This window comes from Columba livia, chromosome 24, assembly GCF_036013475.1.
Source record: "Columba livia isolate bColLiv1 breed racing homer chromosome 24, bColLiv1.pat.W.v2, whole genome shotgun sequence".
NCBI classification, from domain to species: Eukaryota; Metazoa; Chordata; class Aves; order Columbiformes; family Columbidae; genus Columba; species Columba livia.
In genome coordinates, this window is record NC_088625.1 from 5,283,865 (window position 1) to 5,309,666 (window position 25,802).

At 49.2% G+C, this 25,802-nt stretch overlaps 1 protein-coding gene across 2 annotated transcripts in view; it reads right to left on the reverse strand.

The window, feature by feature from the left end:
- Nucleotides 1–603: 603 nt before the first annotated feature.
- SORL1 (sortilin related receptor 1) overlaps nt 604–25,802 on the reverse strand; it is a 44,767-nt gene continuing 19,568 nt past the window's right edge. The window contains exons 17-48 of one of the 2 annotated variants that reach the window (XM_065040556.1): nt 25,194–25,366; nt 24,893–25,024; nt 24,268–24,359; nt 23,613–23,859; nt 23,391–23,529; nt 22,781–22,954; nt 22,516–22,629; nt 21,608–21,730; nt 20,377–20,496; nt 18,202–18,324; nt 17,870–17,977; nt 17,332–17,463; nt 16,946–17,077; nt 16,151–16,285; nt 15,260–15,415; nt 14,657–14,806; nt 14,126–14,254; nt 12,368–12,494; nt 11,645–11,814; nt 11,434–11,546; nt 11,047–11,151; nt 10,038–10,110; nt 9,277–9,359; nt 8,931–9,027; nt 8,178–8,362; nt 7,223–7,342; nt 6,965–7,129; nt 6,056–6,230; nt 5,460–5,566; nt 4,593–4,785; nt 3,455–3,667; nt 604–2,575 (exon numbers count right to left, since the gene is read on the reverse strand). In XM_065040556.1, coding sequence (XP_064896628.1) covers nt 2,508–2,575; nt 3,455–3,667; nt 4,593–4,785; nt 5,460–5,566; nt 6,056–6,230; nt 6,965–7,129; nt 7,223–7,342; nt 8,178–8,362; nt 8,931–9,027; nt 9,277–9,359; nt 10,038–10,110; nt 11,047–11,151; nt 11,434–11,546; nt 11,645–11,814; nt 12,368–12,494; nt 14,126–14,254; nt 14,657–14,806; nt 15,260–15,415; nt 16,151–16,285; nt 16,946–17,077; nt 17,332–17,463; nt 17,870–17,977; nt 18,202–18,324; nt 20,377–20,496; nt 21,608–21,730; nt 22,516–22,629; nt 22,781–22,954; nt 23,391–23,529; nt 23,613–23,859; nt 24,268–24,359; nt 24,893–25,024; nt 25,194–25,366 — 4,373 coding nt within the window. In that variant the 3' untranslated portion in view covers nt 604–2,507. Of the gene's footprint in view, nt 2,576–3,454; nt 3,668–4,592; nt 4,786–5,459; nt 5,567–6,055; nt 6,231–6,964; nt 7,130–7,222; nt 7,343–8,177; nt 8,363–8,930; nt 9,028–9,276; nt 9,360–10,037; nt 10,111–11,046; nt 11,152–11,433; nt 11,547–11,644; nt 11,815–12,367; nt 12,495–14,125; nt 14,255–14,656; nt 14,807–15,259; nt 15,416–16,150; nt 16,286–16,945; nt 17,078–17,331; nt 17,464–17,869; nt 17,978–18,201; nt 18,328–20,376; nt 20,497–21,607; nt 21,731–22,515; nt 22,630–22,780; nt 22,955–23,390; nt 23,530–23,612; nt 23,860–24,267; nt 24,360–24,892; nt 25,025–25,193; nt 25,367–25,802 lie in introns of both variants that reach the window. The other variant, XM_065040555.1, reaches the window with a different exon arrangement.

Genomic DNA, 25,802 nt, shown 5'->3' on the forward strand with positions numbered 1-25,802 from the left:
AACATTAATGAAGTGCAACACTTAAGATGCTTGCGTGCCTCAATTATGTCCACCCGGCTCACATGTTGCCTTGCCAATTATGTAGGCTGAAAAATGAGGTACGTGTGAAGAGACTGCTGCCTGCTCATTACCAGTAATGCCGCTCGCTTTGGGCTGCCAGGGTGTCAGGTGTACTCACATACGCGGGATTTTGAACAGCAAGAGGCAAACGGTGCAATCGCTCCACGCGGCGCGGGAACGGGGTTGTTGTGGAAATGGGGTTTAAGCAGGGAAATAACATCTGACGTGAAGGGCAAACATGCAAACATAGGGGGGAACGCTCGGAAAGACTCAAAGTGTTGTCTGAGGGTGTTTCTTACTGACTGGTGCTGCCCTTGACTGCGAACCAGCCAGATACGTGACTGCATTATCAATGTCAGCGGTACCTTCCTGCTGCTCCTTCTGCAGAAAAGCTCAGTTCTCCTGCTTCAGATGATCCTGGTAGGTTATACAACGTGCCTGTCCGATGTAAAATAAAAACCAAATACAGTTCAGGAAAAAGCCTCCTTTTTATTGCACTAGACACACCGAGGCCAGATAATAATTGTAGAAACCAGAAATAGGTTTGTTTACCCAGTCCATTTTTATTATTACCATTAAGTGGGGGGGAAAAAAAAGACAGACAAAAATTCCTTCAAAATTGTGCAATAATAACATAGCAGAAATCAGTGAATCAAAATAAAATGACACAGGGTAGCAATTTAAATGGTATGCTATTAAACTTCACTTAAGGAACCAGATTAGACGTTGACACTACCTCTAGAAAACTCATTAGACTGGCTGCTTGTAGACTGCTGCCTCTTTTGGAGGATTAATTATAGACGTTATAGCTAGTTCCAGTAATGAAGGTGCTTTCTGGGTCCAAGAGAAACTAAATTGCCCCATTTCCCTTCTGAAGTCCATTTGAAAGAGACTTTAAAGTTGTTTCGGAAAATGAGATTTCCAGAGGTTTCCCTGGGTTGCTATGAGGTAAACCCACGTCTCTTCCCAAAAGTTAGGGTCAAGAGGCATGTCACATTGCATAAGGCTACTGAAACAAAACCAGAACAAAAATATGCATCCACATCCACGTACCGTATTTACACCAGAACCCTCCCGCCCCGTGTGAACAAGATTCCGTGCTTCAAAAGTACATAAAAATATACAATTTACCCAGAACTGCATCTGTCCTGCTCAGTCCCCACGTGGGGCTTAGACTTCTCTCTGTATAAAACACACTAGCCCTGTGAAGCTGCTTTGCTTAATAAAGAGGGGGTTCAATGCTCTGATTTCAGGCTTTCTTTGCTGTATCAAATCTTTAGATTCAAGTCTTTGGAATAGTTTAGCCTCTGGGTCAGATTCTGGTCTCTCTATGTAGCGGTAATTCTGGACAAATTGATCTATACATGCTGGGTTGATTCACTCAAAACTTTTACCCCTGGACAGCACCTGACCCACTAAGAAGATAAAAATAATGCAACTCTGCAAGCTTGCTGCTACTTATAAAAATGTGAATAAAGTTTGGTCCCAGCTTTGAGGGAAAAAACTGTCACCGGGAATGAGAACACTAGTAATTGAAAATAGAGTTAGTATTTCTATAGAGTATCAAACCATACAGCATTTCAACTTTGTATACATATTTTATATGTGAAATTAAATGGATCAGTCATGTATCAAAACATAGTTGGCCTCTCAGTTCATCTGTAGGAAGACTGCAATTAGAACTTACTTTACACAGCAAAAATACTTTTGGTTTAAACAAAGGAAACAGTGTGATGAGACAGTGTGCTGTATTTTAGTGGTGCGAAGCTTTGCATATATAGAGCCTAGACAGGCGTGACCCGTGAACACCCACTCGTGTCATCGCTCTGGGGTTGGGGGGAAAATAGATGTAAAAATAAAGGGGTTTATTATGGCAAGAACAATGATGGGGATGCCAAGATGCTACTGCCTTGCAAGATAAAGTGGCACATGTTCTACACAATAATGTGTACAATGTCTGACGACGCTGGAAATCTGTTCTCAAGCAGATTTCCCAATAAATTAACACAACAAAAATACTTTCATATAAAACAAAGTACAAAGGATTTTTTTTTAAAGTAGAAGCAAAACCTTCAGGGACTATATTACTTATCTCTCTCTCTACATATATAATCTCCTGAAATTTTTTAAAATAAATTTATTATTGTCTTAGAAAAATAAAATGAGTAGCCAATTTAGTCAACGGAAAATATCTCACAGACTTAAAAGCATGCCCAGCAAGCATAGCCTTGTAAGACTAAATCAATGTTAAATCAAAGCAATTTGTTACTAAACCAACCTAGTCTGCAATTCACAGTTGATTACTACAAAGTGTATTTTTTAAATTGTTTTTGGCCCATATAAAAATAACATATTGCAACTCAAAGTGCATTTTTAAAATAAACCATCAACTATTTTTATCAAACAAAATATTTACACCATTTGGCTTGTACAGTCAGAAACACGCTTCATGCGATGACCATAGGAACATCATCTGAAAATCCAGTTATCATCGGGGCTTCGTCATCCTCATCTCCTGAAAAATAAACCCAGAGCTCTGTTATGTTTTTCACAAAACACATGAGTTGATCGGCTTGTGAAGGTGGCAACAAACTGCCCTAAAAAACAGCATGTTGTGGCATTGCTTGTACTGGTGACACTGAACTGGGAGGAGTGGCTGACACTGGAAGCTGTGCTGCCATCAGAGACCTGGACAGGCCAGAGAGCTGGGCAGGGAAACATTTAATGAAATAGAACAAGGGCAAGTGTAGAGTCTTGCATTGAGGCCAAAAGAACCCAAAATTGTTTCCCCTGGGGCCGCTGTTTTAAGCCCTGAGGTGATTCTGGTGCTGCTGTTTTGAGCCCTGAGGTGAATCTGGTGCCACCATTTTGAGGCAGCTCGGGGGTGACTCCCCTGTTCTCCTCCCCCAAACAAACTGGAACACAGGAGGTTCCAGTGAAAGAGGAGAAGCAACTTGTTGGGGTGAGGGTGGCAGAGCCTGGCCCAGGCTGCCCAGGGGGGTTGTGGAGTCTCCTTCTGTGCAGACATTCCAACCCGCCTGGACACCTTCCTGTGTAACCTCATCTGGGTGTTCCTGCTCCATGGGCGGATTGCACTGGATGAGCTTTCCAGGGCCCTTCCAGCCCCTCACACTCTGGGATTCTGTGCAATTCTGTGCAATTCTGTGCTCTATTACCTGGTTGTTATATCTGTTATGTCCAGATTTTAACTGGTGTGTGTTAGATGAAGTGGTTCAAGCCAAGCTACTAAAAACATCTATCGCAGACTAGCTTTATACTCTTAGAACGGGATCAAATGCACAGGTTTTAACACCAAAGGTGGCCCAAAGCACAATGGAGAATTTAGGTCTTGCACTGATTTCACATCCTGCGTATGAAACCGAGGGCTACATACCTAAATCGTCTCCCGAGGAGAATATGGCCGAACCCAGGCGGGAGCTGTAGTGGCTGTTGGCGAAGGCAGTGAAGCTGTTCTGCAGTCGCCGGTGCCTCATGTACAGCACCACGAAACCGATCCCCAGCGTCACCAGCAGCAGGAAGAGCACCGGCACCACGATGGCAGCCACGTCGGTGGATCTGCTGGCTGCCGATGCAGAGGAGCTTTCCCCTAAGATGAAGAGACAAGTGCCATTACAGAATCACAAAATGTCAGGGGTTGAAGGGCCCTGGAAAGCTCATGCAGTGCAATCCCCCCATGGAGCAGGAACACCCAGATGAGGTTACACAGGAAGGTGTCCAGGCGGGTTGGAATGTCTGCACAGAAGGAGACTCCACAACCCCCCTGGGCAGCCTGGGCCAGGCTCTGCCACCCTCACCCCCAACAAGTTGCTTCTCCTCTTTCACTGGAACCTCCTGTGTTCCAGTTTGCACCCATTGCCCCTTGTCCTGTCACTGGTTGTCACCAGAAGAGCCTGGCTCCATCCTCCTGACACTCCCCCTTTCCATCTTGATCCCCAGGAATGAGTCCCCCCTCAGTCTCCTCTTGTCCAGCTCCAGAGCCCCAGCTCCCTCAGCCTTTCCTCACACGGGAGATGCTCCACTCCCTTCAGCATCTTGGTGGCTGCGCTGGACTCTCTCCAGCAGTTCCCTGTCCTGCTGGAACTGAGGGGCCACAGCTGGACACAAGATTCCAGGTGTGGTCTCCCCAGGGCAGAGCAGAGGGGCAGGAGAACCTCTCTGACCTACTGACCACCCCCTTCTAACCCACCCCAGGTACCATTGGCTTCCTGGCCACAAGGGCCCAGTGCTGGCTCATGGTCACCCTGCTGTCCCCAGGAACCCCAGGTCCCTTTCCCCTACACTGCTCTCCAACAGCTCGTTCCCCAACTTACACTGAACCTGGGGTTGTTCCTGCCCAGATTCAAGACTCTACACTTGCCCTTGTTCTATTTCAGTAAACTTTTCCCTGCCCACTTCTCCAGCCTGTCCAGGTCTCGCTGGATGGTGGCACAACTGTAGCATATTTTTCTAGTGAGGCTGCAAGGCTTTTATTAGTATTTGTTAAGGAGGATGGTGAAAATGCCAGGACTTACCAGTTCCAAGCTCATCGTAGAGAAGCGTGGCCGGTTCGCCGCACATCTGCCCGCTGTACAGACACCTGGCCTGAACGGTGAACGAATAGTTGTGGCCTATCTTCAGGTTGGAAACTTTGAAGAAGTTTTCCGTGGTGTTGCCAAGATAAGCCGTCATGTTCATCAAGCTGTCAAACATATGAATCTCGTAGCCCTGAAAGTCGTGAAAACAAAGACACAAACCCCAAATTACTCGGCTGCAGAGGTCAGGTTTGCTCCTTCTGACGGGGCTTTGAAACTTGTTTTTCCTCCTGAACTTAGCTTTGATGCATCACGTTGTGCTATCAGCAGGGAGACAGAGCAATGTGGAGCCTCCTCCAGGCATCTGTGTGCAGTGACCTTGGCTGGTTCAGGGAGGAGAGAAGATTTCGCTCTGTCTGGTTCACTCTATTCTGAGCATCCCCCGAGACCACCCAAAACACAGTCCAGTAACAGCAATGGGTTTTTTTTGGCGTAGTTTTCCATCTGCCCAAGCCCTGACAGAGCATGTCACAGATTTTTCTATCCAAGTCTAAATAATGGCAATTCTCAGATGCCACTGATGTGCCTCCCGGCACCGTGGGGCAGCGTCCTGTTCCCAGTCCTTTCACACGAGACAGTTGACCTTTTGCAAGAGGATAATTATGTTCCTAAAAGGTGACTGATTGGATCTATAGAGTATAGTGCCTTAGCTATGATAGGAATTAAAGTGAGCGCTGTGTTGAGGGTCCATCAAGGACACTCAGGGGAGCAGAGCGTACTGGTGTATTTTAAAGTCTATCAAAGGAGCCTTGCGGTGACTCTGCTCTAGGTTTTTCTGTAAAGGACAGGAGAGATAGCACAACTTACCCGGCTTTCATTGAAATTACTTTCCTTTAACGCCAAACTCTTCCAAAAAAGCAAAATATGGTCGTTTTCTGTTATGATTTTTAAGGCGTCTGGCGCAGACAGTGGAACTGCGGATACGAAAACATGGCAGGCACGTTAGGTTTTATCACTTATGGCTGAGAAATAGCAATGGGAGCAACTTCAGAAATTAGTGATTTCTAGGGATCAGCACAATATTCCACTTAGAAAGGGGCTGTACTGGAGGAGAGGATACTGTGGCAAGTGATCTGGTTGGAGATTTTCAGTGGGTTTTTTACGGCAGGACCGTAATGGTATTTCACAGCCAAAGAGGTGTCTTTCCCATCTCCACCTGGACAAGAGAAAAACTCCCCGGGTATCATTGGAGAGGCTTTGGGGGGGTTAATTGCCTTTCCTGGGAGGTGCAGGGAGGCCTTTCAGAATAGGATTTTGACTGTGGGAGAGGACTGAGTGATGCAGAAACACTTTTGCAGCCTCCAAGCAGCGCAGGGGTGGGATGGACGGTGCATGGGATGGGCGCTGGATTCCCTCTAGTGGACACTGCCCCGTTACCCACCCAGCAGTGCTCTCCCCTTCACCTGCGTTGATCTTCAAGCTGGATTCTTTGCTCATATTCCCCAGCTGAACAATCACGTGGTATTTGCCTCCCGGTTCGAGTTTCTTTATGGTGTACTCCACCGTGCTGTTGCGGGTTTTCACTTTGTAGATTTTATCTGTTTTTCTGACTAAATCTTTAACTGCGACAGCGTATAACTGGAGGGAGGGAGGAAAGGCACAAACAGGGAAAGATCTTACCCGCCTGAGAGTTGCTAGCAATCTCATAAAATGGTAGGACATTATACAGGGGGGCAAAATGTGCATTTAACCGTGCCTGCACTCTATGGAAAGCCTGGGAAATAAGATTTCAAGCCTCTTGCTGGACTAGCAGGATCCCTGCCCGAGATCAGCATTTACAGATACAGAAAACACAGTTACTGAAACAGGAAAATCTCAGGTTGTATTTCTTAATGAATCAAAGGGATGCAATGCAAACTCTTGCCCTGTCAAAATTTCCAGTTTTGCCAGGAAGACTTCTACCTTTAAAGCTTTGCTGTTAAAGGCTCCGGACTGCGATAGGAGAGGAAAACTTGCTGAGAAAATGACTCGCCTTCAACAGAGCGAGACCTGACTGTATGTGCCAGAAAACAGAACCGGGCTTTGTTAGGGCTGCGCAAAGCGGAAGGCAGAAAGGTGTTCTAGCACATGCCCGTGTTTGCTTTTAGACTCTGTCAGCAACAGATATCCCAGACCTGACTCTTTTTAACCGCAGTGTGAACGCTGTAGGCCTCAGCTGATGTGAAGTGAGGAAACGCAAGTCCTGGAGGCATCAGCGAGATGGAGGGTAGACCTGATCTCAGGCTTGGTTCTCTAGCAGCGGCACAGCAGGGATCTATCACTGAGCCAGGGTTTTGCGTGCAAAGGGACAGAAGGCACCGCGAGGCAATTACCATGTCCTGGTCAGGCGAATCATAGGGCGATTCCCACTTAATGACGGCGAACGTCTTTCCGGTGTGCACCGAGTGGAGGTGCCGAGGGGGAAGCCGGTTGTCGGGGATCATCTTCACCACAACGTAGTCAGATGGCGGCCCTTGGTAGGGAGACATCACACGGACCTTGAAGGGATGACAGAGCTGTTAATGCCGTGCTTGCACACGTGATAACCAGGAACAGGTTAGGAGAAGGAGAGGGTAGGAGAAGGAGCCCACCAGAAACAGGTACTGCTCATCCCGCTGCACGATCATAGTGATGTTGTGGGAGGCTGTGGTGGTGTTGTGAGGACTTCTGTACAGCTCTAGGAAAGATGTGGCGTAGAAGATGCCATAGACCTGCAGAGAACAGTTCAGGTTTTCACAGAATCCCAGAATGTCAGGGACTGGAAGGGCCCTGGAAAGTTCATCCAGTGCAATCCCCCCATGAAGCAGGAACACCCAGATGAGGTTACACAGGAAGGTGTCCAGGCGGGTTGGAATGTCTGCACAGAAGGAGACTCCACAACCCCCCTGGGCAGCCTGGGCCAGGCTCTGCCACCCTCACCCCAACAAGTTGCTTCTCCTCTTTCAGTGGAACCTCCTGTGTTCCAGTTTGCACCCATTACCCCTTGTCCTATCATTGGTTGTCACTGAGAAGAGCCTGGCTCCATTCTCCTGACACTCTCCCTTTCCATCTTGATCCACAGGAATGAGTCCCCCCTCAGTCTCCTCTTGTCCAGCTCCAGAGCCCCAGCTCCCTCAGCCTTTCCCTATTTTGGCACGGTCCAGAGCTCCCACCCAGACTTTCACTGTCTGTCACTTTCTAGGGACATGATGTGAAGACCCTTTTTCTCCTTCCCAAGTTCAAGTTCAGTCTGTGCACCCGCATCTGCACTCCCCACTCTAAAATCCCGGTCTCGGCTCTGATAACACCTCAGTCAATTGAAAGACCCCTATGGCATCATGTTGTTATCTCTATTTCAGCCCCTTCTCCACTGGCCCAGTGGCTCAGTAGACAACAAGGCAGTTTTCTGTGTGTCTAAGGGGCAGCAAGAGCTTTCCCTCATTTTGTGAGCATAAAATTTGCAAGGTCTTGCAATTCAATCCCAACGCATAACCCTGTTTTAAGACTTTGCTTGTGTTTTGAGGGCACCCCATCCCAGCTGGTGATAAAAGAGACTCGATGCCTTACGACGTTCCTCGGTCCCGTCCAGCTGCACTCCACCGCCGTCTGGTTGATGGCCTTGGCTTTGAGACTTGGCGACGCTGGTCTTGTCCCTCCGGTCACCACGTGGACAAAAGACAGAGGGCTGTCACCCAGCTCCGTCTTAGCCCAGGCAGAAATTTCATAGGGGGTGTGCGCTGTCAAATTTGTCACTGAGCAAGAAGAGAAACACGCGCTATTAGGTGAGGGAAAGCTTTGCGGGGACATGGTGAGAGCACTAGGAAACCAGTAGCAACATCAACCAATCTTGGATGGGAACCTGCCTCTTTTGCTTTGTGTTTTGATTCATTTCAACTAATTTCCCTTACACCTGGGATTCTGATACCTACCCAACCTGTGCTTTTCTGTATTGGGATGCTTTCCCGTATCTAGACTCTACACATCAGTGTTTTTTCCAAACCAGAAAGGAATCTGATTAATAAGGACATGTACTGCATACAAGCCCAATAAACTGTTGACCTTTTGCAGAGTAGATAAGGAAGCACAAACAAAATCCTGTGTGATGAGAAAAGGCTAGTGCAGCTCTGGGGGATAAATCCCAAATCCGCTTCAAACTCCAAGTCCTAAGCAGAGAGGCCAAGGATTTGCTGTTTGTCCTCTCAAGATTAATGTTTTTCTTAAACGGAAACTACTCTGTTGAAAAAACAAATTTCAAATATCCTATAGCCTTCTATAAAACGTTCCACTCGAGCAGAATTTTACGCTTTGCACAGAACGTACCTTTTTGGATGGACTTTTCTCCTTCTATGATCAGAGTCCTTTTTTCCTGCCGATGCGTATCGAATGTCCAGTAGATATTCACCACGTAACCGCTGACCTGTCAAGCAGCAAGGGCACACAATAGGAGCTATCACTACAACTGGTTTTGCACGCAGGGAAAGATTCAGTGCTCAAAGTCTTTGCTTTGTACTTCCCATCCTACTTTGGAGAGCTGGGACAGTTGATGAATAGTAAGAAATTACTTTGCATGAAATAACTAGTTTCAAAAACCAATTGCAATAGTGAAGTGGGTGACAGTCTATCCCACCCTTTATTTTAGTTTCAGAAGTAAAGGTAAAAATCTTACCTTGATATTAGTAGTCATTTTTAGGCTGAAACTTATGGAGTCCTCGCTGTAGCTCTCAATGTGTATGACAGGTGGAGGAATGACTGGAAGGAGAGGGAAGAAACAGCTGCTACCGCATCACAAAGAAATACAAATGCTTATTGAGAGGGGACAGGTAAAATACAGGATTTCATTATGAAAACCATCTCTGGGACAGGTGTTTTACTCCTGAACTCAGTGGGACAAGCTCGTGTCCCACGTAACGGGTTCTGGGTTTCAGAGGAACTGTTGAGGGAGGTCAGGAGCTCCTGCAAAACCTGAAGAGAAAGTTATTTCAGGTCTTTCTCCCTCTGTTTTTCTAACCATCAGGTATTCATGTACTCCACACTATCTAAATCCTGCAATTTTCATAGCACGGTGTTTTCTTTCCTTCCTTTGTCAACATAATGTGGATGCGCTTTTATCTAACAAATTAGCAGACAATTTTGACATTGGAATATAGAATCAGAAGAGAAACTTGGCATGAATACAAATGATTTCAAAAGGCTTTTTAAAAAAAACATATCAGAAAGAAATTATTTGCTGTGTTGTTCCAGTTTATCTACTGTCAGACTGTAATGTTGTGATCGTTCCTGGGAGTCTTAGTGGTTTTTTAGTGGTCTAACCTACACAAGATGCAGAAACCATCATAATCATGACCTAAGATGCTTATGCTAATACTTCAGGCTTATATTCCGCCTTTTTGCTATGTTGTCCGAGTTGACTGAAGCAGCAACATTTACCTTTGCCTTTTATGGTGGTTATGGATTTGGAGTCGCTCCAGTTTCCCACTCCTCGACTAGTTACCGCAGCGACCTTTTCAAACAAGAGGGTTGGTTAATATGAACAAACGCAAGCCGTCAATGTTGTACAATGCACACAGAGAGCGAGGTTAGAACAAGGTTACGGACGTGGCAGAGCTCATGGGAAAAGGACTTTGAAGCAAACAATAGCTTAATTACTTGGCAATAAAATGCTTATTACAGAGATAAAGCAGACTACTTTAAGTCAATTAAAGGAATCTAAGAGGAGGGAGGTGCATCCTTTTTTTGCAGATAACCACTCTCTTATGAGATCTTTCTGAGGAGTCCATCAAGATAAGGAGCTTTGGACTCTACCAGCCATAGTATAGGCAAGAACAGTGCTGGTGAATCCATTTCCAATGAATTATTTGGGAACAGATTAATATGGGCAGGAATACCAAGGAAGGACAGACTCGCTACAAGCGATTGTGAGAATAACAGTGATTTGTGGGGAGTGGAGAGGTGTTTATCCCACTCCTTTTAAATTCCCCCACAAACCCTTACTCATGCAGCACGGGAAGGATGGGCAATGGCAGAGTCTATATCTCCCAGAGCTCACTGCACAGACTTTTATTTCCTGATCTTATTAGTTCTGTCTATAATTACCCAGCTTCTCCCACATACATGCATTTCCCAGCTTTTCCCCGTGATGCTGCAAGGACCAAATTTATCTGTGGCCCAGATCTGGTGCAATTGCTGTGACACTGGAATGGGCGATTAGTCATGCAGATGTTGTAATACAGCCCAGCCTTCTGGGAGAAGGAACAAATCAAGGGCCTAAATTCAGGCCTTGAATTAGATATTAGCAGCACAAATGCCAATTGGGTTGACTCTAAAGGGCAGGATTTTAACAAGATACTTTTTTAGCAAGTACTTGACCATGTAGGATTTAGACCATCTGGTGAAAAGTAATGAGAGCATGCACAGACAGAGCTTTGAAAATACTCACTCTAACAGTGTATAATGTGTTGAGCTGTAAGTTCGTGATCTCAGTGTAGTTCCTGGTGGTTCGAAGGGATGACCACTCCTTGGATCCGCTGCTGCTGTATTCCACCTAGGAGCACCAAAGCAAGAGATGAGGAACAACACCGTGGAGTGACAGGTCCCTCTGTGTCACAACGTCAGCAGAAAGAAGTACAAAAGTCTACAAAGGGATCGAGAAACGAAATTACGAACTTGGGGGCTGTGTTGCTACCTACAGCATTCCTTGTCCCCAGGATGCTCTCTGATTTACTCCATGAAACATCCTATTTCTGGCCCACCCCACTACGCAAAGGTGTCCTGAGCAGCCTTCCCTGTCCCACCACCGACCTGGACTCGGTCCAGGAGGACTCACAATAAACTCCCGTATGAGGCCGTGGGCGTTTACAGGGGGACTCCAGCAGCCCATCACGACACCCTCAGCTTCTTTCTTCAGGGAGAGCTGAAGGTTCAAGGGAGCATCTGGCACTGGGGAGAGAAACAGAGGTGCTAGTGACAGTCACATCTGTTTTCCAAGCCGGAATGGCACCATCACGTCACTGATACAACCGCGTAGATCTGCTTACATCCTTCGGGCGTCCGGAGGGTGATGAAGTCGTTGGTGTTGTAGACTCGGCTGAGACACTGTACTTGGACTTTGACCTGATAGGTACAGTCGGGCTTGAGGACTTTCAAAACGCTGTTTGTTTTTTTGCTGTGGGTTTCCAAAACCTTCCAAATGCTTTCGCCGACCGTTCTGCACGAGGAAGGAACACCCTCCAGTCAGGATGGCGTTTAGTAACAACGAGGGACACAGCTTGTCCCAAAGGGTGAAACCACCTATCTGTATTTTAAAAGCATGCTGCTTAATTGCCTTTTCAGTAAAGCCACACCACTAGTTTGAAAAGATGCTCTTTTAAAGCCTGAACTAAACAGAACTCATTGACTTATAAGCACTGGCCTCTGAGGTTTTATAGAACTTATTTCTTGACTTTGTTCTTGTTGTTAGCAGTCCCACAAAGAGCTGAGCTGAAAACCCCACCAAATATAGCCATATTTCTGAGCAAACAATCATGGAAGAAGAAAATACAGCTCTCCACAAATGCCCCCCAGGTATAGCTATTTTGGGTCTCCTTTGCAACCAATTAGAAGATTTTTCCGAGCAGAAATAGATTTCACAGCTCTCAGTCTTTCAGACCTATATTCTGCAAGGTTCTTCGCCATAAAACACGGGCATACAGATACCTGTGCTCACGCTTCTGCCGCTTGATATGAATAGCAAGGGGTCATGCAGGGTACGTGTGGCGTACCTGTAATAGATGTTGTAGACACAGGAGGTCGAGGACATCCTTTTTGGCCGAGCCCACGTCAGAGTGACGTCGCCAGAGAAATCGGCCGTCCACTGGAGGTTCTGGACTTTGTACACGATCGTGTCATCTAAGAGGCAACAGGAAAAGTTAGTCTATGGGAGTCAAACAGGGCCTTTGCCCAGAACAGAATCAGGAATGATGTTTGTAGCACAAACGACACGTGGAGGTAGAAACAGTAAGATTAGCGAAGGGAGTGTTTGGGCTCCTCAAAGTAGAGGTGTAATTTAGAGAGGTGTTTTCAGTGGAGAAGAGCAGGCTGCCCAGAGCAGGAACCCCTGGTATATTTAGCTCTCCCCAAAACATCTTGGTTGTCTTTATGCAGCATCATGCAAACATCCCCTTTACCCCAAGGAAAGATGAAGCGTGGCTGTTGACGAAATACTCTTTAACATCATTTTCGTTGTGTATGAGCACATCCGTGTGTCCTGGTTTTGTTAACAACAAGTTTCTCTTTTAGTGAATTTGCCTGTCAGCTAAAGCTTCATATCAGCTGCATTTTCCTGGAGAACCAGATACATGTTTTGGTAAACATAGCAATGGAATGTGAAGTTATTGATAACTACGGATGGACATCTCGCGAGAGGGGCAACGAGAAACTGGTAACCAAGAAACTGACCAACAGCGTGTAATATTCCATTCACGTGAATACTTCATATAAAAGTGGGAGATCACAAGGATCTCGTCCCTTTTTTCCCTTTTTCCTTATGGCGACATTAGGAGAGGACCTTGCTAGTCATCCCTGTGAACTGAGGCCCAGTGACAGACTGAATCCAGCTCCGGTTGGCTGCAGAGTCCAGTCCAGGACTTTGGTTGCCAGCTCTGCAGTTGCTGAGACTTTCAAGATTGGTTTTGTATATTTTGTATTATTTTCTCTATTCTTATTAGTAGCATTAGTAAAACACCGTTAATTTTTCCAGCTCTCTTCTCTCTGTCCTTCTTTCCCTCCTGCTCGCTTGTCCTTAGTGGGAAGCAGGGAGAGGGAGGGGCAGAAGGGGGAAGTGGTGAGGGAGAGAAGGTTAACAATACATCTGCCAGGGTTTTATTGTCACCCCACAATCTAAACCCTCGACACCATGCGTGGCAACACAAGCCAGCCAAGGGAAAAGAGACGGTTCCCCCTTGGCATAGCAGCCAAGCTATGAATCTTGGCAGCTCCCTCCCTCTCCCCTGAACCCACTAGCGTCTCCCAATCAATATTTAATTAAATTTCTAAGACCTGATTGATGCTCAAACCCCTGAGCAGTTCTGTAGGAAAGCAGCTGAATCTTTCAGCTGGCCAGAGACTGCGATTGATCGCTGTTATCTGGGCATGCATCCCTCCTGCCTCCACAGCGCCACCAAAAGCCAGCGTGGGAGGACCAGTGACGGCTGTGGGGCACATGCCATGGCTCCCAGGGTCACCTTGCAAAGGAGGACAGAGCTAGAGACTATTTCTTCACCTGTGGGCCACCTAAAATAGACAGCATTGCTCCTATGAGGCCTAAAGTTGTTTTTCTTCCGGAAGACAAATTGTCAGTGTAGAAACTATCTGGGAAGTTGGTCCCAGCTGGTTATAAACGGGTGAGGAGGTAACCTGGACAGCTGAAGGGAGGCAGAGATGTCTAGGATGCTGGGAATGAAAGGTCGCGTATTGAGGAGAGCACCTCTGGCTGTTAACACAGAGCAGAGCACGAGAAATGGGAGAGGGCTGCTGCTTACCGGTACAGTTTCTCTCATCGCTGCTGTCGGAACAGTCCAGATATCCATCGCACCGCTCACTCACCATAATGCAGGCCTCTCCATCCTCGCATTTATAACCGTTAGGGCACGACAGGGTGCTGTGAGTAGCTGAAAGAGGCAGAATGGTTTGAGGACTGCAGGCAGGGACGTTCCCTCAGCAGCACTGGGCTCTTTGCAGTGCTAGTTCACAAGCGGGGATGATGCTGGGGCAGCTGCACCTCAGGGATGGAGCCCAGACAGAGTGTGTCATTTGTAGGACTGTCGCGTTCTGGCTGTGTCTTCTAATGGTGGCATTAAAAGAATCTGGAGCATATTTCAGTGAAAACAACAGCTGGACTTCTAATGGGAAGAGCGCTGGTTGGTTGGCCTTATTTCCCCTTTTTTACCATCATTCTGCATTTACTGCATGGATTTCACCAGCAATAAAAGCACATGGTAGCTCCCCTGTCCACACAACGAGCTTCCCAAGGGAAAGAACTGGGTGCGACGCCCTCCCCTGCCCGCGCTTACGGCAGTTCCTCTCGTCCGTGCCGTCCTGGCAGTCCCGCCGGCCGTCGCAGCGCTTCCAGTTGGGGATGCACTTGTGCAGCTGCTGGCACTCGAACTCGAACCTGCTGCAGCGTCCCGGGAGCGCCGGCGAAGTGGCCGTCACGTTGGGCCCTGCACAAAGCAGCCGGTGAGGAAACCACCCGAGGCACGGCCAGGCTGCCACTGCCACCAGGACGGACCAAAACCTGTCCCCAGGTCCTAAATCCACTAGATGGCAATCTCCTTCCATCTAGCAGGTATGTGGCTTCTGCTGGGATGATGCCTAAGCCATCGTTTCTCCCGACTGCAGAGGGCTGGAAAAGCAACTGGTTTGCAGGCTCAGCAAGGAGCACAGCAAGAAAAAACCTCCCTTTTACCTTCATCATCAGTGTGAGCTGGAAACCCATCCTACAGCCCTGCTCTCTGTGGCCCTGCACAGTGTGAGACGTGACGTTTGAGCAGCAGACATTCATGCTTTTGCACCACGGTGTGATTTAACCCTGTAATCTGGCCAGGCGCTGAGACTGAACGGCCAAGCATTCGTGTAGATGTGATCCCACAGAAGAAGGAAAGCTAAAAGCTTACGTGAAGTGGGGCAGGCTTCCTCGTCGGAGCCGTCGGCGCAGTCCTTGTAGCCGTCGCAGACCCAGCTGTTCGTGATGCAGGCGCCGCTGTTGCAATGGAAGTGATTAGGCAAACACGTCAGCGGCATCGATGTGGTGATGGGATGAACTGGAGAACCTGAAAACACACCGTCCAGAGCCCACCTGAGAGGCTGTGAGCTGTGCCTGTTCCCAATGATCAGCAGAGGGAAGTAGTGAGCAGGCAAGGTATTACAAGCCTAATAGTTTTGTCTGTGTTGTAACTGCACAGCTCCTAATAAAAGTATGGAATAAAAAAGATGTATGAGAATGTACACGCAGCCCATGGGGGAATTTTGGAGCATAGGCTGTCCCAAGCAGCCCTATGGAAAGGCAGGTGATGCTGAGAGTGTTTCTTAGCACAGCGCAGCCCTAGCTTGGCTGGATGAGGAGCCTGGGGTTGGAAATCCTGAACTTTAGGCTAGGACTGACCCAATAGGTAAAGGTGGTGGTGTGGGAAGAAAGTGCCACGAAAGAGGAGAAGAGATGGGGAGAAGTCAGTGCAGAGAAACCAAACTGTGGACAGTGAGAGGAAGATGCTCCCCACCACAGCCCGAACCATCATCCTACTTCCTTGCTGTCGGCAAGTATTGGCAGAGCCCCTGGCAAGCCACTATATATAACCTGCCACTGCAGTGACCCCACGGAAAAGAGGGATTATAATTAAAAACTCAGGAAAAGAACACCCTAAGCTCTTTTTCCTTTTGGAGACATACCTGTCTTCTTCATTCACATCTCGTACCAGTTGCTGCCGTGTTCTCCAAGTAAGTAACAAAATGAAGCCCAGGCATCTAGTATGTTCGAACAGTAATAATCTGAAGTTGGGTGCCCTTACCCTCGCAGTCCTTCTCGTCAGACCAGTCCCCGCAGTCGTTCTCCTCGTCGCACTTCCACCGGCTGGGGATGCAGTGCCCGTGCCCACACTGGAACTGGTCGTACCGGGAGCAGTTTGGGGCCTCTGTCGGGTTTTCTGCCAAGGAGAAGAGAGTCCCGGGAGCCCCAAGGTTATCTCACTAGTGCTCAGGATGGCAGCATCTCAGGCCACGCTGCGGCTGGCCCAGAGAGCATCACGCTATCTGAATATCTGAGCATGGTTCCATCTCCTCCAGCATCCCCGTTCCCCACAGCCCTCGCCAGCCTGTTGCCATCACTGTTATGTCTGTATGCTGAGTGCTATGATCCCAGAGATGACAGCGAAATGCAGACAGAGCACGGCAAAAACAGAGAAGCGAACACTGCAGCTCTGAAATGAAGACACAGCTGCTTCGTCTGTCTGGGTACAGCTCCTACAGCTACCCAGGGAACAGTGGTAAATATTGAGTTTGGCTGAAAACTGCCTGTCTGCTTTGGGCTCAGAGTCTGTGGAGTAAACACAGTCACATATGACTTAGTCAAGCACAAGATGTGCCAGCCATATCGGATTTTCAGCGTGCTTCAGTTTACCTCTCTACAATATGAGGAAAACGATATGGATCTCACTGCAAAACACTCCACAATGTGCGAGTGGAATGCTACATGTGCATGTGTATGTATGTATGCATGAATGCTTGTAGAAAACATGAAGTCAGTATGCTCCTGAGATGCAAAGGAGGCTGGAAGTCCAGCGACAAGAGACCAAGGTACTGCTCACCACAGTTTGCTTCGTCAGAGTAGTCACCACAGTCATCCATCCCATCGCACTTCCACACCAGGCTGATGCACACGCCGTTCTGGCACTGGAAGCTGAACTGGTCGCAGGTCCGGTGGAACTCGGGGTCCTGGGCTGCAGGGGCGGCACGGAGGGACATCAGAGGTTTGGTGTAAAGATCAGGGGCTCAAGGGAAGCTCGTCATTGAGGAAGAATCACGCTCAGAGGCAATCATGGACTTATGAGCAGAGTATTACAGTCCAGAGCTACCTCTTAGGAGACCTGGCAGCTTTCTGGAAACCCAGGGAAGGCACTCTCCTCTCCATGCCTCTGGTGTGGCATTCTCTATGCACCCTTCCTTTTGCAAAGATGCACAATATCACACTTACAGCAGCCAGCATAGTTGGCATCTTCATCCGATCCGTCTTGACACTGGATGATGCCATCGCACACCATGGAGTGAAACAAGCACTGCTGCCGGTTCTTGCACACGAAATCCATGTAGCGGGTGCAGAGGGGCTCTGGAGAAACAGGAGGTGAGGAAGGGAGGGGATGGCACCTCTGCCATCCTCGGCAGCAGGAATGCCACCTGCTGTCACCCGCGCACACCGGCTGGATCTCAGGAAGTTACAGAAAGTTCCCAAGACATATCGCTTGAGCTCTGTCCCAGCACTAAAAGCATATTGGGGTACAAGCAGCCCGGCACAGGCGTCGGGAAGGATTTTATCACCTCCCTGAATGCAGCATCCCTTTCCATCACAGCACTGCGCTTTGTGCTGATACAGAGCAGCCTGTTTCCCAGGGGGCTGCTGAATGCTAACTAAGGCTTTCCCATTATCTGAGCAGGGCTTTTCTCCCAGCCAGCCAGGCTTTGGCAGGCGGTGAAGGCTGTCAGCCCCCAGCAGCCCCCACGGCCCCGCTACTCACCACAATGCTGCTCGTCCGAGGTGTCGGCACAGTCGTTGATGCCGTCACAGTGTTTGCTGGTCGGGATGCAAGTGCCGTTCGGGCACTGGAAGCCGTTGCACTTTTTTTCTGAAATTCAGAATTGGGTGGCTGTCATGCCAGTTTATTTTAAAGCTGCATTTAGTTAATTACAAAACGCCTTGGCACGGCACTAGCTGCCTTCTCCAAGTGTCTGCCTGCTTTTGGAGGGGTTGGAATCATCCCTCTGAGTTTGCCGCAGGATTATCTTGGTGAGTTTATAGAAATCCCTTCTTCCCCATGGCAGAACACCCTCTGTATTCATCGCACGTTACCACAGCTTGCGGGGTCCTCGTCGGAGCCATCCTGGCAGTCGGTGTCGCCATCGCAGGCCCAGCGCTGCGGGATGCAGTGGCCGTTCTGGCACTGGAAGCTGGAGGCCTCACAGGTGTGGGATACTGCTGGAACCAGAGCCGGGGGAACATCTGAGTGTGGGGTGCCCCGACTTGGGCCGTGCACCCCGGTTCCCACCGCCTGCACCAGGAGTTTGTGCCATGGCAGGTCCCAGCACAACTCCAGAGCAAAGCGATCACCCCGGGGGCAAGAGGTTGCTGGGAGTGCAGGTTCTAACCCCAAGTTCCAGTATAAGTTGGGGAATGATATGTTGGAGAGCAGCATAGGGGAAAGGGACCTGGGTGTCCTTGGGACAGCAGGATGACCATGAGCCAGCACTGGGCCCTTGTGGCCAGGAAGCCAATGGCACATGGAGTGGGTTAGAAGGGGGTGGTCAGTAGGTCAGAGAGGTTCTCCTGCCCCTCTGCTCTGCCCTGGGGAGACCACACCTGGAATCTTGTGTCCAGTTGTGACCCCTCAGTTCCAGCAGGACAGGGAACTGCTGGAGAGAGTCCAGCGCAGCCACCAAGATGCTGGAGGGAGTGGAGCATCTCCCGTGTGAGGAAAGGCTGAGGGAGCTGGGGCTCTGGAGCTGGACAAGAGGAGACTGAGGGGGGACTCATTCCTGGGGATCAAGATGGAAAGGGGGAGTGTCAGGAGGATGGAGCCAGGCTCTTCTGGTGACAACCAGTGACAGGACAAGGGGCAATGGGTGCAAACTGGAACACAGGAGGTTCCAGTGAAAGAGGAGAAGCAACTTGTTGGGGTGAGGGTGGCAGAGCCTGGCCCAGGCTGCCCAGGGAGGTTGTGGAGTCTCCTTCTCTGCAGACGTTCCAACCCGCCTGGACACCTTCCTGTGTAACCTCATCTGGGTGTTCCTGCTCCATGGGGGGATTGCACTGGATGAGCTTTCCAGGGCCCTTCCAACCCCTCACATTCTGGAATTCTGTGATTCTCCCTGTTTCACTCCACGGGCTTTTTCTCCCTATGCCGTACTTGCTCACCAGCCTGCCCTGCCTCAGGGATGGCTTTTGGAGGCTAGCGAGCAACCCCAAAGCTCTCCCGAACTCAGAAGCCTCTTTCCATTTGATTTCGGTTCTTGCCACGTGTGGGCAAAGGTGATAGCAGTGGCATCTTGCCGCAGATGGCAAGAAACATCACAGCAAGCAACGCTTGGTGGAGCAGCCCAGTCCCACGTGCAGGGTAGAGCAAACTCAGAGACAGCCTTTAATTAAGGCAGGCAAGGCTCTTCTGTCTTGCCAAGCAAATTAGAAATACAAATCTCCTTGGGTTTCCAAGGGAGTAGGGCTCTGGCTTTCCTTCTCTCCTGTCTACAAAAATATCTGCCAGTGGGGTATCTCAGTTAAGTCTGGGCTATGTTGTCACTTTAGAGACAAATGCCGCTCTTCAACCAGGAAAGCACTTGTCGTTATTGAGAAGAAAAGCTGTGTTCAACTTAATTAAATCGCATGCTACTGCATTTTAGGTTAGCGAGTGACATGCACTTTGCAGATATTTCAAAATACTACAATCTTGTGTCAGTAATATTCTATTAGGTATTCAGTGTGAAATGTAATTATTTTAGATAAGAGCAATAATTGCAGACGGTGGAGTCAGATGAAATGTTTCTCAAATAATGGTGATCCTCTTAGATAATTTCAACTTGAGGCTTTACAGACCCGATATGCTTTTTGAAGTAGGTTCCTTTCCTGTAGTAATTCTCTCTGGAGAAACTCATATGAGAGATAAGTGGTACCAATATAAATTAAACCTCCTCATATAGCCACGCACTCGGAATACTGAAGCGCTGCCTACTCTCAGAACTCTCCTCTCATGCAAATACTGAGGTTTTTGGCTTGGTTGGTTTCTGGGTGTTTGTCTGTTTGTTCTTACATTGTTCTGTGTTGGCTTTTCTAACGAGGAGAAGGCTCTATCTAGGTGTTATCCTCAGGAGACTGCTGAGGAACATCAATTTTACCGAGGGTGCTGAGGACAGTTGAGGCTTCCTGGCAGGGAAACTGAGGCACGAGACATCGGCTGATGTCTGTACAGCACCTCAAGGCTTTAAGAAATGACTGACAGCCACAGAAGGTTATTGATCCTGTCAAAGCGCTTACCAGTGCAGTTCACCTCATCAGACCAGTCCCTGCAATCATTATCACCGTCACACTTCCAGGAAAGACGAATGCACATCCCGGAGCTGCAGCTGAATTCATCGCTTCTACACTGGTGAGCCTCTGCAAACAAGCACACGCAGTTCAGATGCTGCCAGGGCCAGGGGAGAGGAGGAGGAAAGATTTACAGGGGCTATCGACTGAGGAGAGGCAGCTAATATCTCAGAGGTGACAGCTACACAACCCCGCAAAGCAGACTGGTCTTGAAAGCCTCTTTTCCTGCCTCATCCCTAGACTGATCGACCAAGAGCTGCCACCTTGCTGTTTACCAGCCTCTTGGGTGGGGAAAAACTTAATGCAATAGAACAAGGGCAAGTGTAGAGTCTTGAATCTGGGCAGGAACAACCCCAGGTTCCAGTACAAGTTGGGGAACAAGCTGTTGGAGAGCAGTGCAGGGGAAAGGCACCTGGGGCTCCTGGGGACAGCAGGGTGACCATGAGCCAGCACTGGGCCCTTGTGGCCAGGAAGCCAATGGTACCTGGGGTGGGTTAGAAGGGGGTGGTCAGTAGGTCAGAGAGGTTCTCCTGCCCCTCTGCTCTGCCCTGGGGAGACCACACCTGGAATCTTGTGTCCAGTTGTGGCCCCTCAGTTCCAGCGGGACAGGGAACTGCTGGAGAGAGTCCAGCGCAGCCACCAAGATGCTGGAGGGAGTGGAGCATCTCCCGTGTGAGGAAAGGCTGAGGGAGCTGGGGCTCTGGAGCTGGACAAGAGGAGACTGAGGGGGGACTCATTCCTGGGGATCAAGATGGAAAGGGGGAGTGTCAGGAGGATGGAGCCAGGCTCTTCTGGTGACAACCAGTGACAGGACAAGGGGCAATGGGTGCAAACTGGAACACAGGAGGTTCCAGTGAAAGAGGAGAAGCAACTTGTTGGGGTGAGGGTGGCAGAGCCTGGCCCAGGCTGCCCAGGGGGGTTGTGGAGTCTCCTTCTGTGCAGACATTCCAACCCGCCTGGACACCTTCCTGTGTAACCTCATCTGTGTGTTCCTGCTCCATGGGGGGATTGCCCTGGATGAGATTTCCAGGGCCCTTCCAGCCCCTCACATTCTGCGATTCTGTGAACACACGCCTCCTCTGCATCTACCCTACAGTATCTCTGAGCAGCACCTGTAGCGCTGCAGGGCTCTCCACCCTCTCACGGGGTCAGAGAAGGAGATGTGCATGAGGGCTCTCACCACAGTGACTTTCATCGCTGTTGTCCCCACAGTCATCCTCCAGGTCGCATTTGTAGGACAGCGGAATGCAGGTCCCCGAGCCCTGGCAGCGGAACTGGTTCTCAGCGTCGCACACGGTGGTGGCTTATGTGATGGAGAGGAAGAGGAGGGTGAGGTTGTGGTTAGACAACAGTCAGACAACAGTTACTGCTGCCTGAGCACGTGCACTTTGCGCAGGGAACTGATAGAGACAGCATCCTGTGAACTTGGGTTACTGTTACTGTATTTTAATGTCACTATTAGGAACTCTGCTTACTGGTGTTGGCAGGAAAATAAGTTCTTTATCAGGACAAAATGGGCATAAATAGCATCTCTCCAGGAATACTTGGTTCTCCATCAGTTCCTTTCTTTAAACACAGGCCTTTTACCACAGTGCACTAGCCCAAACCCTTCAGGCTCTACAAAGCCTTGTAACATCTGCCCCTCCTGCATGCGGTGTCAGTCCCTAATGTCACTGGAAAAGGTGACCTCCTTGATTTAGTGGTTCAATCAGAGGCCCAAGTCTGTGCAATGAAATCAGAAAGTCACTTTCTATCTGCGTTCTTTACCTCAGCACTGGCCGTGGCCCCCAGTAGCTTCAGAAGACAATTTTTGCAAGAGACAAACATGTGTCCTCATATAAGAACTGGCATCAGTCTCACCACATTTTAGACACTGGCGCTGAGCTGGTTGTGGGGGAGATATTGGCACAAATCCCCAATTTAGATGCGAATGTGTGCTCAAGGAGACCATTTGCACCCCCAGAGCGGCTCTCGCTCTCCGTGACTATGAAGGGAGCACAGACCATCGTCTCAGGTGCAAATGCATCATCTCAGGTGCAATGCAGACATCTAAAAGTGGAGAGGCAAATGCAACCGCAGGACACTTACGGCAGTTCTTCTCATCGCTCTTGTCCTCGCAGTCATTGTCGTTGTCACACTGCCAAATGCTGTTGATGCAGTTCCCATTGAAGCATCTGTACTGGTTCGGCAGACACGTGTTTTCTGGTGCAAAAGAGAAAACAAACCCAAGCTGAGGCATGACACTGTATTCAGAAGACAGACCGTACTCCTCCTCTCCCAAAGCACAGCCGAAAGTTCCTGCTCTTACAATGGCAGAACGCAAAGCAGCCGCAAGAGCCAAGCCTGGTTTTACCTTCCTTTACGCAAGTGTTGTTCTTGATGACGTAGCCGTGAGGACAGTCGCACTTGACCTCCCCCGTGGGCAGCAGGGTGCTGGACACCCCCTCGGGGCACTTGCAGCTCCGGCCGTGGTTCGACTTGGGCAGGCAGAGCAGGCTGCAGGGCTTGGCGATGCAGGCGTTCTCCCCTGGCACAAGGAAGGGGACAGAGTGCTGGAGGCATTGCAGGAAGCCCAATTTCACCCATCACCCCATGTTCTGGTTTCCAACCCCTGTTAGGAGCCAGCTCTGCAGCACTGAGTGCTGAGGTTGTTTTCCCCACCCGCCAGTACAGCATTGCACATCGAAAAGCCGTGGTCTGTGACCTGAACTAAAGTGCCACCACAGCTACAGTGCCCTGTGGGCTTCCTCCTTCATAAGGGAGTATCTCTTCTGATAGCCCACAAGCTGGGTGCATCACCCATGAAATACATCCCTTACGACAGGAGCCCGAATGCATCAATCCCTGCAGAAATGGGGATATAATCAGGCTCATGAAATGTGACCCAGGATGGGTCGGTGGAAATGGGAGGTGAACACATTCCTAAGCCGCAGGAAAGATCATCTGCACACTCACGCGATTACCTGTTGTCTTTCCTCTGTAAAAGATCTTCATATCCATGATGCCATTTAATCGGCCGACTAAGATCTCCATTTTTGAGCCGCTATTTTTGGACGCCCTGAAAATGCTCAGCTGTGACCAGTCGTTCCAGTAGATTTCATTCTGAAACAGAGGCTTTGCTCTTAGCATCCTAAAGGTCTTTTGTAAGCAGAACAATTCTATGGGAAGCAATGCCGCACACATACCTTAAATACAGCAATAGCGTAGGGGTGAGGGAGGCTGTCCAGGATCACAGATCTCTGCAGTCCGTTGAAATCGACTCTCTCAATCCTGTCCATGTAGGCTTCGGTCCAGTAGATCCAGTGGTCATCCACAGAAATGCCATTTGGCCAGCGCACGCCCTCCGAAACGATGCACCCGGCCGATGAGCCGTCCATGTCGCTTCTGTAAATGCCAGCTCTGGAGTTTCCCCAGTCTGTCCAGAACATCAACCTGCCAGCAGCCAGAGAGGTTACTCGAAATGATAACAACACAGCTCATCAAAGAAACAGCTTATGAAGCAGAGTTTGAATAGTTTTATATTCCACATCTCTTGCAAGGCATGTATTTGGAAAGGCAGCTCTTTGCAAATCTAGTGACCACCACCACCGCCAGATCTACGTGCAGTACAGAGGCTTATTTATTATTTAGCTGCAGGTTCTGTGGTGTATATTACGTCACGTTGAAGTGATTTGCATCAGTGCATATAGCTAAAGGTTTGTTAGCGCTACATTTGCAGCACAGCTGTACTTAGAAAGATGTAACTTCATTTGGCTCTTGTATTAGGGTCACTGCAGCTTCCCCCCTGACCTGACTGATTCTACTGGCAGGAAAAGTTGTTTGCAACGCTCGCTTTCTTACCCGTCTTGGGGAACCAGAGCGAGGGCTCTGGGTCGTTCAAGTATGGAGGAATTGAGGACGGTGAGTCGCAAGTCTCCGTCTGGATTGGCAACCTAGAGTCATAACCACAATCAGGAGGGGTGTGTTGACCGCAGGCAACACGGGGGGTAATTGCACTGGTTAAAGCGACAGGAAATCTGTGGCAGGTAGTTACAACTCCCTGATAAAATAGCTGCTGTGGGCACAGGGAGCAGTCACGGTGAGGCAGGTGATAAAAGAGAATAGATGGGCGTATGTATTGACATTTCTGTGTGACCAAGCGACCAGCAGCGCTCCGGCTGTGCCCTGTTTGGGCTGTGTGTACTGTGCGAGGATGTTGCTTTTCCCCCCATTTTTGCCGTGCGATTTGGCTTCACAAGCTGACCTTGCTGTAGATACACAGGGATGAATGTTATCATATTTGCATTTAGATCCGATGCCCTGTTTGCATTAGATGCAATAAAGTGGCGTGCGGGACGAGGGGCAGTGTTCAGTAACACCCCATCAGCAAGGAGAGTTCAGGGCAGCATCCAGCTTGGGGTCCAGCCGCCAAAAGGATGTACTGACACAATCAAGCTCTCTGTAGCAGGAGTGGGCACAGCCATACCTCAATTTTGGGAATCCCGGCATTAACCCAGTACAGCAATTGACTGAGAGGTTCAAAGGCCAAAGCTTCCACTGTTTCCAGCCCAGTGCTTATGATTATTTCTTGCCCAGAGCTGCCGTTGAGACAAAGACGCTGAAAAAAAACAGTTAAACCAATCAGAATTAAAGACAAGGAAGTTCCGGGGTCGGGCGTGCAAGGCAACAGCAGCAAGGAGGAGCACCCCAGGTAAACATTTGTATTTCAGGGTGTGTATGGAACGCTCGCCCCCGGCACCGCGGTGGCCCCCGCGCTCCCCACTCACCTGTATGATGTCCAGAGTGACGTCGGCCCAGTACAAGCAGTTGTGGTCGTAGTCGAAGTCCAGGGCGACAGCCCCGCGCAGCCCGGCCAGGGGCAGCTCCTCGCTGACGCCTGACGCCAGGTCGTAGCGGTGGATGGAGTAGCGGGTGGCGTAGAGAATGAACTCGTTCTCCTCTGCAAGAACAGCGAGCGCCTTGTTTAGGCACCTCTGGCCCTTTTAGGCTCCACGTTTGTTTTTCTTATTCCCGACTGCAGGTTTTAGTGCTTGAGCGTAAAGGAGGCAAAGGCCCTTTGTCTCAGCGGGATTAAGTTAATGAGAACATGCTAATAGCCTTATGCAGGTCCCGTGCGCACTCGTGCCCCTGTTAGTTCCTGGGGCTGAAGGTAAGGTGCGCAAAAACCATCATGCCCGCTTCCTTCCCACGTTAGCATGACGCCAATTAGAAACAAAATACCAATGTCCTGTTCCTCAAAAATCTCGTTTAGTGATGTAAATCTGCAAGTCCCAGGGGACACCAGCACTGGGTTTTGTTTATCCCAGACTGGGTTTTGTTAGCAATTTGCACAGAACAGAGCGTAATGGGATCCTGGTGCAGCACAAGGTCTCCTG